At 34.4% G+C, this 13,495-nt stretch overlaps 2 protein-coding genes across 2 annotated transcripts; both read right to left on the reverse strand.

Moving 5' to 3' along the window:
• Window positions 1-5,601: 5,601 nt before the first annotated feature.
• Window positions 5,602-6,978, reverse strand: LOC103309342. The gene has a single exon (XM_008184546.1). The coding sequence runs from the start codon at window positions 6,976-6,978 to the stop codon at window positions 5,602-5,604; it is 1,377 nt and encodes a 458-aa protein (XP_008182768.1).
• Window positions 6,979-10,878: 3,900 nt separating this feature from the next.
• LOC107883664 (E3 ubiquitin-protein ligase TRIM33-like) lies at window positions 10,879-12,218 on the reverse strand. The gene is made up of 4 exons (XM_016804138.2): window positions 12,017-12,218; window positions 11,725-11,923; window positions 11,467-11,616; window positions 10,879-11,258 (listed from the first exon to the last, which is right to left on the reverse strand). The coding sequence occupies exons 1-4, from the start codon at window positions 12,214-12,216 to the stop codon at window positions 11,124-11,126; spliced, it is 684 nt and encodes a 227-aa protein (XP_016659627.1). The 5' UTR covers window positions 12,217-12,218; the 3' UTR covers window positions 10,879-11,123.
• Window positions 12,219-13,495: the final 1,277 nt, after the last annotated feature.

Consider the following 13,495-nt stretch of genomic DNA (forward strand, 5'->3'; position numbering starts at 1 on the left):
ATATGACACATCATATTATTAACCATACCATTATAGCGTGTCCCAAAACTGCAGCATCATCCTAGTTATATCCATGGCAAATCATGCAGTTTTTACTTATAGGTACTGTAAAACAGAAACAGTTTTGCACACTTTACATGTTCAACCTCTGGATCTGAAATATGCTCAGCGCTTCCAAGTACATCAAAATTTGGGTCTTACCGAGTACGTCAAGATAACAATTTTTATGATCACCTAAGACTTATTTTTATTCAATTGTAATTAGGTCGAATAGAAACAGAATTTGGAGTCTTAAAAAAAAACTAAAAATTAAAAAAATTTAATATGAAAATAAGCAATCGATTAAATAGGATTAGGTATTGACTATAATTGAGCAACGGCCATGTTCGCGAGTCGTGACAAACACATCATTCACGACAACAAAGTTGATGGTACGTTTTTGAAGGTTATTATCGCTACCTGTGGTCAATGATAAGCCAATGAAAAGAGGTGTAATAAAAAGATGCCGATTTGCTCGTGAAATACGCAAAAGACGTTTCTTAATTTTATAAAACACCGTTCTTAGTTACCAGAGAATCACAAAATGGAAAAATACACAGTACGTGCAACGTGAAGTACGTGACGGCGCAAGGCGAACGACGGAAACTAAAGCCGGATTCTGAAGTTTTATTTGACTTTTTAGATTCTTCCAATAGAGACAAAAAGTATGGACCTAAAACACAATCAAACGGTGCTATACATTTAGGTAAAAAAGAAATTAAACTTACTGGCAAGACGTTGACTATTGAAGATACTTCATACCCGCTAACGCGAGGTCTTAGCATTTTAAAACATTTAAAAATAATTTATACACTACGTATGACTTGGTAAAAAATCGGGTGAAGATTGATGAAAGGGTGGTCATTCGGTGGTGACAAACCGTGTAATGTGTGTGTGCGTGTGTGTGTGTGTGTGTGTGTGCGTGCGTACGTGCGTGTGCGCCTGTTTGCATTATCATACACAAATATTTTTTAAATAATTACTTTCCGGCGCTTATTAATAGATTATGATAACGACAATGTGATAACGTAGGCTAGAGTTGTGCGACGGTCTACCTGGGCAGGTAAAATAATATGGTATATTATATTATGTGATAACAGCATGAATAGTGCAAGTTATAATCCAATAGCATATGCGACGGTGTAGCGCACTGGTGCGGTTATCCTTCGCCGACCCGAAGGATCCGGGTTCGAATCCCGATCCGGGGAAAAAGTTTTTTGCGGTGGCCATAACCTGCCTGTCGGGGGGGTGGTGTGCGGCGGTGGTGTATGGCCGGGTGGGTGGCGGTGGTGTCTGGTCGGGTGGCGGGTGGTGGGTGGTGGTAGTGTATGGCTGGATGGCGGTGGTGTGTGGCGGGTGGCGTGTGGCGTTTCGCCTCTAGGACCCACTTACTACTTTAGTACAGAGTTGCATTACGCACACGCTGATTTCTCGGGGAGTCGCTTTTCGCTCTGTCCTCAAATTTATCTAATTTTTAAATACTTTTATTTCAAATAAACTACTTATAACTATCTACTGTAACACTTGTCATTCTGCAACCTCTCCTTTGAAAACCCTCTTTCGACATCAACGTCGTTGGATTCAAAATTGTAAGCGTTCGTGAGGGATCACTACAATAGTATAATAACCAAGCCCTCGCACAACACGACACACGACGTAGCTGTGAATACGCCTTAAGGCTTTACATAATATTATTATTATAGTGGGTATGCGGTGCCATCATTTTGCGACTCATTCATCAATGATAAATAAAGGGTGAGAAATTCACATTCACATGCCATTATTAGTCGCAAAATGGCGGCATGGCATACGTCCTGTATCTAAATACATTCAGAATAAGAATTCCCACTCACTTGACGAAAACTCGTCTTTGTTGAGCGATGTCCGTTGTCACCAGTTGGCGCTGATGTTTGCTGTGCCGCCGCCGCCGACGTGCCACAGGCGTATACGTAGTGAACAATAATATCAAACCGTTTTCACAAAGAATTGTATACGACGCGTTTTTGATAAACTCATTAATTATAGTATCGATTAACAGTCCCATTAAATCTTATAATTGTTAACAAACTTTTTTAACACTTTGTATATTCCTCTTCCTACTGTACGTTTCTTAAAGACCATTTAAATAATTAGTTACACTAGAACTACCCTCCCTCCGAAAAAAAAAAATAAAACAATTTTTTTCAAGTAAAATAGGTAAAGTCGTCATAGTGAGAATCTATTTACACGAAATAGGGCAAATATGGGCAACATTTTTTTAACATGGTAACAGAATACTCTATTAAGTATTATATTTTGCAATTTGTTCAGTTGTTGAATTCAGTATAAGTGACTACATTTCAGCCAATTTCATATTAGAGAGGAGTTCAGTTTCTAGTAATTTCTAGTATACAATTGATTGCGATATTCGAATTACATAAAATAATGTCACATTGTCTCATCCTTTGTGTGACTATATTTTCGTCATAAAGCTATTTACAACTTTATAAGTTAATTGTTAATGTGATCGTATCTATATGTTGCTAATAATGAATTGGCCATAAATTAACCATTTTTAGGGTTCCAAACGGTAAAACGAGACCCTATTACTAAGGCTCCGCTCTCCGTCTGTCTGTCACCGGGCTGTATCTCATGAACCATGAAAGTTAGAAAGTTGAAATTTTCACAGATTATGCACTTCTGTTGCACAAGAGTATATACTAAATACCGATAATTTGGATAAAATCTCATACAAACATCGTATCTCCGTTACGAACATACCGGATTACCGATAGTACCATATAATTCTAGTATGTGAACCATGCATAATTTCTCTATTTACAGTACTCATGTGTTAGATTTGAGCCAAATCAAACACCTTATGATATTATCATTTGCATGGATAAAAATAGGGTAATAAAATATATGCATATACACATACCTAATACAATGCTATTAGATATTTAGACTAGTCTAATATAAATAATATTATAGATACTTATATTTTAATCCAATTACGCGTACATTAAAATATTGTAAGGGATTACCTTAGAAAGTCATAGCGTATATACATACACATTTATTTAAGCAGTATAAAGTATTCATACACACATACTTGCATAAAAAATACAGTGGCGTACTGGCGTACCGATGGGGTAGAACAATGGGCAATGAACTAACTAGCTGTACCTTTAGAGGGCCCTTCAAGAAATTTCACAAATCCAAGAAACATATCACCATTATTGCAAAATCAAAATATAATATGATATTAAAAAAAAAAAAGAATGCATAGAATACAATATATAGACATATTTTTACATTGGTTACAAAAAAACAAAAGTATACCTTGTACAATACAAACATAATTTACACAAGCCACGTGAAGGCGCGCGATTCTCTCCACTCTTGGATCGATTATTCGCGGAATGACTGGGTAATAGACTGTATAAGAATAACAAATGATGTAGGAAATATTATTGTATAATTGTCCTTTGCGACACACAAAGAAATTGTACATAAGAACATAAGAAAATGACATAACATAAGAAATTGTAAATGTAAAATAAACTTAACTGTAATATAATAATGCTAGTAAGCACGTGCGTCACGAGTACTACAGTACAAAAAAAAAGGTATAATATATTGTAAAACAATTTAGGTTAGAGAAAATATATAATAAATGACAATCAAAAACTGTAGAATATAATAATCATGTAATAATGTAGGAAAAAGATAATATCAGTGTATCGGTGATAATATGATCTGACGTCCGAAGACCAGCAGTGTGGCCAACGCATTACAATGGTACATCCCGGCCACCTTGAAGCTGCTAGCTTCAAATTGAGGCTGGTAAAGGACAGATCTTCACAACTGGTCTGGTTATTCAGTGCCGCTTGGTGTCCGTAAGGTGACAACCCTGACTACTCCGTCTTGTCCTGGATGTGTTGCTATGAATCTGACAAGTCGCCAAGAGAGTGGAGAAGAATAATCTTCTTTCAGCACAGCTAGAGTACCAATTTCGATCTGGGAGGGTGATTGTGTCCACTTACTTTTGCCTTGGAGTGAAGACAAGTATCCAGCGTTTCTCCAGTCTCCAGCGTTTCCAGAACAGTTGGAACGCTTTTTGAACTAATTTTCACCGTTTTAGTCGATTTGAGGGAGTCTCTGTGACATCATTATTTGGCAGTGCTTGTAATGAGGCCCCTACTAAAAAGTGACCAGGTGTGAGGGGTTGATGATCTCCAGGATCTGAAGATAAGGCAGTTAAGGGCCTTTAGTTGAGGCATGCCTCCACTTGTGTCAACAGTGTGGTAAGTTCTTCGAAGTTGAAGTGAGAAGAGTTCATAGCATGGTATAAGTGATGTTTGCAGGACTTCACTGCTGACTCCCAAAGCCCGCCAAAATGCGGGGCATTGGGTGGAACGAATACCTATTGGATGCCGTCGTCCACTAGTATTTCAGCTACTTATTTAGTGTTGGGTGTGCTTGCTAAGTAACACCTAAGTTCCTTACGAGCACCAACAAAATTAGTACTGTTGTCAGACCAAATTTGGCTAGGTAGACCACGCCTTGAAGTGAACCGGTGTAGGGCAGCTAGAAACGCTTCACTGGTTAGACTGCTCACAAGCTCGAGATGAACAGCCTTTGTTGCCATGCATACAAATACTGCTATGTATGATTTTACTAGTACAATCTTCCTCAGACCTGTTTTGACTTGGATAGGTCCTGCAAAGTCCACTCCGGTGATAGAAAATGGCTTGCTTGGCGTGACCAATAACTCAGTGGCTGATACTCCACGAGACAAAGGGTCAGCTGGGTTGAGGCTGGTACTTACATGAGACCAGTTTTGTTGCTTGACAGCTTCATTGATCTGCGTGACATATCTTTTCCCCTGTGATGGCTCTCATTGAATCCAAGTTAGAGCAACTGTGGAGTCGGTCCAACAATATGTATTATGTAGTGACAATCCCATCGATTTTGCTACCCTTGATATCAGCTCAGCCAACAGATGGGCGCCGCACAGTTCCAATCGGGGTATTGTTTGTGTTTTTGTGGGTGCCACTCGTGACTTGGCGCATAGCAATTGTACATGCCACAATTCGTCACTGCCCTTCTGTTGAAAGCACACACATCCGCCATACGATATCTGTGATGCATCGCAAAATCCGTGCAATTGGATTTCTCCGTGCGGATTATACTTTACTGATCGCGGAATGAATAGTTGGTCTAGGTTTTCCAAATCCTTGATGAAGGTCTCCCAACGTTTTTGTATAGACAGAGGTAGCTGATCATCCCAATTAACCTTGTTTGCCAGAGCTCTTGTAGAAACACCTTCTCACGTATCAGAACTGGACTTAAAAAAACAAGGGGGTCAAATATACTGTTTAACGATGAAAGTAAGCTACGTTTAGTCCTGGTATCAACTTGTTTCCTCTGTGATATGCTATACGTCAGTTGATCCTTCTCTGGGCACCAGACTAATCCTAGTGATCTGATTGTGTCCTGATTCCCTAGATCTAATGAGAAATGTGGTTCGTCAGATACTTCTGATATGTATTGTCTGACAGCTGGATTGTTTGAACATCATTTCCGTAGCATCATGCCCCCAGTATTTAGTGCTTGGGATACATCACGGAATAGTGTTAGTGCTTCTTCGATTGAATCTGACCCACTGATGTAGTCTTCCATATAAATGTCGCTTTTAATTGATTGAGCAGCTGTTGAACTTTTAAAGGTTATGGATGATGCTATTTCTTGCAACACACGGGTGGAGAGAAATGAGGCAGATTCTGTACCATAGGTAACTGTGTTCAATTGGTAGTGCTGTAACTGATGTTCTGGGGAGGCTCTCCACTTGATTCTTTGGTAATTACGGTCTTGTGGGTGCACCCAGACTTGTCGAAACATTTTTGCCACATCTGCTGTGATAACAACTATATGGCTTCGCAAGCGTAGCAAAATGTCAAACAGTTCTGGTTGGGTGGTTGGGCCTGGAGCTAGAATGTCAATAAGGGATTTTCCTGTGGTTGACTTGGCCGAACCGTCAAATACTACCCGCACCTTAGTAGTTGTACTTGATTCTTTAACCACAGCATGGTGTGGCAAGTAGTAGTACCCTTCAGTATGAGTGCCTGGGTTGTCAACCTTAGACATATGACCTAGAAGGTGGTATTCATTCATAAAGTTTACATAGTTAGAACGCAGTATTGGATCTTTCACGAGTCGCTTCTCCACACTAAGGAAGCGTTGAACGGCCATGTTGTTAGAGTCTCCTAATACGCTTATGTGTATCCTTGAAAATTTTTTCACAACTTTCATTTTCAATAGCTCTGATGGGCGATTGATGTGGTGACATCCATCTTGTAACACTAAATAAACATGAGATATGAGGTTTAGGTTTTTATCAACTTTTAGTGGTTGGCTTTTTGTCCTTCCGGCCACAATCCAGCCTAGTAATGTTTTGCATAACCATGGTGAGCCTCTTTGTAATGCAATCTTTTCACTTAACAAAACTTCAAAGAATATTTTATTCCCAAGTAGTAGATCAATATTGGACGTTGAATGAAATTGTGGATCAGCTAGTGACTGTTGAATTGATGTTGATATAGACCAGGAAGATGTATCTAAGTTGAGTGCTGGCAATGGCATTGTGACGACTGGCAAAACCTGACAGTTTATAATAGATGAGAACTGTGAATGACGAGACTTAATTAATACTTGACAGCATTTGGAAGGTTTTGTCGAAACTCCATTTACACCACTAATTTGGAGTGTACTACGTTGGCTGAGCAATTCTAACAACGTTGCTTTTCTTTGTGATAAGATGTTAATGTGAGATCCACAATCTAAAACTGCTCTACATTGATGTAAATTACCTTTATTATCTTGTAAGTAGACAATCGCAGTAGAGAGTAATACTTGAGATGATACAGAATATTCATAAAGCGTGGTTGTGGCCATTTGAAGTGCTACTGTTGGCTGTATTTAATTATCACCTGAAGATGATAATGTGTTGTTATTAGTAGAGGCTGTTGGTTTGGAAGGTTGACTTAGATCTGAAACTGGCTTTTTTTGGTATAGTAATCCATGAAGCATTGAGTTATGTTTGCGATGACAGTGTCGACATAAGGAAGCTTTGCATTCATATACTGTGTGTTCAACTGAAAAACAATTGAAGTATAATTTATGTTTTTTTATTGTGTCATACCTGCAGTCTTGAATCGACATTGTCTTAAACCGTTTGCATCGATAGACCTTGTGTGGTTCTGCACAGGCTAGACACTTTTCTTGACTGGCTTGAGTAGCTATAAGAGATGTGGAGTTATAGCTTTTCTTTTGCTTAAGTGTTTTGGTACCTGTGTAGGTTGATGTTTGACTTTCAAAGGATTCCAGAGACCCAGCTCTACTTTCTAGGAATTCTGTAAGGTGTTTGATACCGACTTCAGTGTTTACTGTGATTGACAGTTCCCATTGCTCTAGCGTTTTAGTGTCTAGTTTTGCTCTTACAATACTCACCAATAGATCGTCCCAGTACTTGACAGGTCGTGATAGGGCACGTAGTGCTCCTAAGTATGTTGACAACTTGAGTAAAAAGCTACGCAGGTCGTATGCTGTTTAATTGGTAAGTTTTGGCAGTTCTAATAATGATCGTATATGTGATTTTGTAATTAATCTCTTTCTATCATACCTCCGCTTTAAGACACTCGTAGCATTATCATTACATAACTCGTTTACCTAATGAATTTATCAAATCGAGTGGTGGTCCTGACAGACATGATCGTAGGAAATGAAACTTGTCTATGTGCGTCAACGATGATTCGTTATGTATTCGAGATTTAAAACAGTTGAAAAATCGTTGCCACTTACCATAATCACCGTCGAACTGTTCCAATGGTAGCCGTGGTAAATGTGAATGAATCAACATTGGACCACTCTATCCTTGACTGAGAGATGTTAGTTCTCTATAAGTTGCATTTGTGTCACAAGCATTACTAATTTCTGGTCGAAGTGTTGATTTTACTAATCTGGTGAGTCTGCCTGCGGTACTGGGGTATTTTGTTTCGAAATTGTCACGGTCTAATGAGTGTTGCTCGTAGTTTTCAATATCAATTTCTTCAATTTTAGTTTGTACGATTTCAAATTGTTGAAGTAGGGACGGTAATACTGATAACCTGGAGACTGCTTCGCTTACCACATCTGGAGAGTGTGTAAATCGATTGATGAAGCTGGTGACTCTGGTAAGCGCAGCTTTTATCTGGCCGCGTCGCCGCGTCAACTTTGCGATGGTTTGAAGGGGATCTTGATATTATGAGTGTTCTAGATTACCTTGATCGTTGTTGACTGACATTGTTTCGTGGTATTATCCGGTGTCGATGGACCAAATGAAGGCCCGCGATTCTCTCCACCCTTGGATTATTTGCGCAATGACTGGGTAACTGTATAAGAATAACAAACGATGTAGGAAATATTATTGTATAATTGTGCCAATCAATGCGTGTCCCTTGCGACACACAAACATAAGAAATTGTAAATATAAAACAAACTTAATTATAATATAATAATGCTAGTAAGCACGTGCATCCCGCACGATGCATCATACGAGTACTACAGTACAAAAAAAAGGTATAATATATTGTAAAACAATTTAGGTTAGAGAAAATATATAATAAATGAAAATCAAAAACTGTAGAATATAATAATCATATAATAATGTAGGAAAAAGATAATATCAGTGTATCGGTGATAATATGATCTGACGTCCGAAGACCAGCGGTGTGGCCAACACATTACAATGATACACCGCGTAAATTAATTTTACTATGATATTAAACTATAGCTATAAAAAAAACTAATTAAATAACATGACAAATACATTTATTCATAAAAATCTATATATCTAGGATTATGACATTATAGTCATTTTGTTTTTATAGGCATATTTTTTTTGCTAAGCTCGCTATAATTTCTTCATTAAATCATTGATTTATTGATAAGTTTTACTAATATGATTATAATTAGATGGGTAACTAAATGTAAGTATGTATTGCATTAAAAATGTATATAATTAATTATTTTGTATTTGTAATTTTTTATTTATTTTAATACCTATGCTATTTTCGAATAAGATTCATTTTTAACCTATACCTAGTTTATTATAAATCTTTATACTTGTTAGTGAATAATAAAGTTATACGCTTTAAATTAATAAGACACATTATATCATAATGCCTATAGAAGTTTTATAACAATCAAAATTTTGTTTTTTAAACATTATGTAAATTGTTATCAAATTATTTTTAAATTGAAATACAGCAGACTATTTGTATTTCGTTTTGATAATATCATATTAGTTAATAGTTCTAATATTGTTTTATTTTTCATAAAATGTTATGCTTTATATAACTGTTTAATGTACATATTATTAATGCATATTTTATAATCTAAATTAGCTAATCTGTTGTTTATTTTTATTAGCATAGGTAAGCAAATAAAATACTAATATTTAAGAAATATAAACATTGTGTTTATTAATTTATTATAATAGTTCATTTCCAAAAATCTGAGCACTAAAATACTTTAGTAACTTATCTAAAAAAAAATAATAAAATAAAATAAACTCTTTAACCAATTTAAACTTGAACATAATGTCAATACAAGATTTACAAAAAAATATTTTATAAGAAAGGTACACCACCAAACGATTACAAAGATGCAATTTGAAACGCCAGGATATAAAACTGCTAACATTTCGCCGGTAGAGTTGTTTAACTAAAACTATCATTTTCATAGATTTTTATAAGATTGGCTCATTACTGATTTCACAGAGTTTCTGTAATGTAATTAAATATAGTAACAATAATGTAAATTCATATTTAGAGATTTAAATTATTATTATCTAGATTTATCGTTATTATGTAAAATTCCTTATAGTATATTCATTACAAAACCTATTAGTTTAAAATTTTTACAGACTGTACAAATTTTTAACTAATTTCTATTGTATAAGTTACAAATTAGAATACTGGTACCACACACGAGTGTCTAAGTGGGCCCAGTATTCATATTTCCGATAAATAAATAAATAATAAAATTTTATCTCTTATCTAATTATCATAAAATTGATATTATCATTTGTAAGTTAATACAATACTAGCTACAAACTTTCAACTTAAGAAGTAACATATATAATAACAAAATTATGGAAGTTTAGAATAAATATGAAATACTAGATATAAAGTGTATTTAAGTTAATTTATGTATGATGTGATATTATTGTTTTATGAGCAAACCTTTTTTATAAATAGTAGACATAAGTACAATTTAACTATTTAAAGATATAGATACCTATAAGGTACACAACAGTGTTAAGAGATTGCTACACCGGCATGTGTTTTCTCTGTTTTACAAACAAATAATATAACAAATTAAAAGCTCAGCAGATCACATTTACCCTGTTAGTTTAAAAATTAGAGTTGATTGACATCTTATGAAATTTAAAGGTATGATTATTTTCTAGTGAACCTCATATTATGTTTTTTTTTAGTATATCATTTTAAAGCAAGTTATGAGTATTTTTAAAATGCACAAAAAACTTACAATTTTAAAATACTCATTACTTGTTTTAAAATTAAAATATAAAAAAATCCTTACAAGATTCACTAGATAATAATCTTATTTTTAATTTTTATAAGACTAATCAAATCACACTAATTTTTAAACTAACACAGCTAAATGTGATATGCTAAACATACAATTTGCTATGTTATGCGTTTGTAAGACCGAGAAAGCATGCGGGTGTAGCACCCTCTTAACGTAGAATTTATTAAACTACAGAATAGGGGTACAAATTGCCTGCACGCATTAATTTACAAATTGATTTATTGAACATAATATGATTTGTATGGATGTAAGAATGTTGGCGAAGAAGAACTTTCAAATAACAGGTATCATTATCATTAATAAATTATGTTGAGCTGTATAAAAATGCATATTATATACAGAATAATTACATTAATAGTTAATACATGTTTAAAAGTACTTAAATATAAAAACTAAGCCTATCATTCCACATATTTACTTCCATACCATATTCTAATTATAATTCTTTACACTTGTTCACTCTTAACATTTGGAAGTACTGTAGAACTGTGGCAGTGTTGGTACTGTGGTATCCATTTATTGAGCATTTCAAATAACAACTTTTCTTGTTTCTGAGCCATTGCATAATATGGATCGGAAACCTAAAAATATATATTACATGAGATATTATCTAAATAATAAATTAATTTAAATAATACAATATCAACAATAGAAAGGTTAAAATCATTAATTTTTTCAATTTAAAACAATACAATTTATAGTTATCAGGTACATCTAAAATCCAATATTCATCTTCAATTTCATACAATGGTTTTTAGAATTACAATTGTGTTGAACTGCAGTACTTACATGGTAGTAGAACAAAGAGTTTGAATATATTCTTTTAATATCAAATATTACTTCAGACAACGATGTATAGCCATTGCTCTCGGATGATAATCGTTCTTTTACAGTGTTTAATGATACTGGTCTATAAACCACTCTATAGTAATGGGGATCCTAAAAATAACATACAAATAATACAATCATCCTCATAGTAATATTCAACATATTGTCAGAAACATATAGGTAGAAGTTTTAGAATAAGTACAGGTAATAAAAACTCACACTATATTTAAATGGAAGCTCCATAAACTGAAAACTGTTTTTCTCATCGCCAATCAACTCTAATAATATGCGTGATGCCATAATTATCTCGTTCTTATTGAGACATTTTTCAATGGAATCACTCGTTGTTTTACTTATGATTTTCGAAATATCATCTATGTTAACGCACATTGTACATATCCAAGATTCATAGGACGCCCTGAAAAATTGGTATACCTATTTATAATGCATTATAGTGTGTTTCAAGAGTAAAGGATTAATATATGAAAATAAATTAAGCATAAATTATTACAAATCTGTATATGACATAGTGTTAGGAAGAGGTGGTAAATGGCAATTTTTGTGATAGGACCTTTTACAAGCCGAACAATATATTAATTGGTGATCCCAATCTGTACAGCCCGAACACTTCCTATATCCTTGACGATCAAGATCGTCATCATCACTGGAACTTGAATCAGATTTTTCATAATTCATTCTAAATGTTTTCATAAATTTCCTAGAAAAATAAACAATTAGGTAGATTATAATATGTTTAAAATTAAAATTTATGGTATATCACGTTTACAATGACAATAGACGTGCTTATAACTTTCCAGTTCGATAATTTATTACTATTCATTAGGATGGGTACAGTGGCGTATTTATTCATATTAAAAAAAAAATATTTGAATTAAAAAATGAACTCGGTATTATCACCCCGTAAATACGCCACTGGATCGGTAGGTTCTAATTTTAATGATTTATGTGGTATAAGTCTAGTTTACCGGGCACCATTATTTTTGAAATTTTTTTTTTTGAAAAGGGTTGTTTTGACGAGTTAAGTACGATGGTGCAAAAAAAAATTTGCGGAAATGACTATTTTGGATGTTATAGCTTCCCAAAGTTAGCGATTTTACGTTTATACGCGTGCGCGCAACACTACTATAATGCCGCGCGGAGGACCTCGAGTTTTGCGACCAGAGCCGGTAGGCGTAGGGAGCTTCTATAGAGCGTTGAGCGTAGGTATGCGTAAAAACTCAGAATTTGAAACTGCGTAAGCATATAATTTCAAAACGAAGTCTGGCTTTCCAATTTTGATTGCAACATCGTTCTTAACTCGTTGAAATACATAAGTTTCAAAAAAAAAAATCTATATTCGTAATTGGTGCGGTAAACTAGTGACGCTCAAATGCCAAAAATCGTAAAATAGCGAACTTCATTAGGCCATAACTTCAAAACTAAGTCCGTGCGCTAAATTTCTTTTTCACCATCGTTTTCAGCGTGTTTAAATACATTAGTTTCAAAAAAAAAAAGGTGGGTAAGTGGATTTCGCTCTGCTGTACAGTAGGTTACAAGTGGGTCACTGTATATAAGAAAAACGATTCTGAGCGGAGACGGTATGTTAGTCTAGGTATAAGACATAATATTATATTAGGTACCTATAATAAATTCCAAATTAATCATATCATAATATTTATTAGGTACTTATAACGCGTTATACATCAACAAAAAACCGTGGTACTATCATAGATATATAATAGTATACTTTAGAAGTTTCAAGTACCCACGAATAATATTATACAATCACAACAAAATAACTAAAATAGTTATCCTAGGTTTTTAATATGTAATTTCGTCCAAATTTGTACTTAAAATGACTATAAAAATAAACTGCGTAAATATATTTTTTAGATTTTTTGGTAACAGAATTAATTACTTACGTGGAATCTTGTTTTAAATTTCAATTCTTAGATACAAAAATGGAACATTTTATAAATTTTAACTACAA

The sequence above is a fragment of the Acyrthosiphon pisum genome, chromosome X, assembly GCF_005508785.2.
Source record: "Acyrthosiphon pisum isolate AL4f chromosome X, pea_aphid_22Mar2018_4r6ur, whole genome shotgun sequence".
In the NCBI taxonomy this organism is placed as follows: Eukaryota; Metazoa; Arthropoda; class Insecta; order Hemiptera; family Aphididae; genus Acyrthosiphon; species Acyrthosiphon pisum.

Excerpts from the sequence above, each read along its gene's own strand:
- LOC107883664 (XM_016804138.2), bottom strand. The coding sequence starts at position 12,216 with ATGAAAACATTTAGAATGAATTATGAAAAATCTGATTCAAGTTCCAGT. Across the intron at positions 11,617-11,724 it reads AGCTTCCATTTAAATATAGT|GATCCCCATTACTATAGAGT; the intron begins GTGAGTTTTTAT and ends TGTTATTTTTAG. Across the intron at positions 11,259-11,466 it reads ACTCTTTGTTCTACTACCAT|GTTTCCGATCCATATTATGC; the intron begins GTAAGTACTGCA and ends ATATATTTTTAG.
- LOC103309342 (XM_008184546.1), bottom strand. The coding sequence starts at position 6,978 with ATGGCCACAACCACGCTTTATGAATATTCTGTATCATCTCAAGTATTA.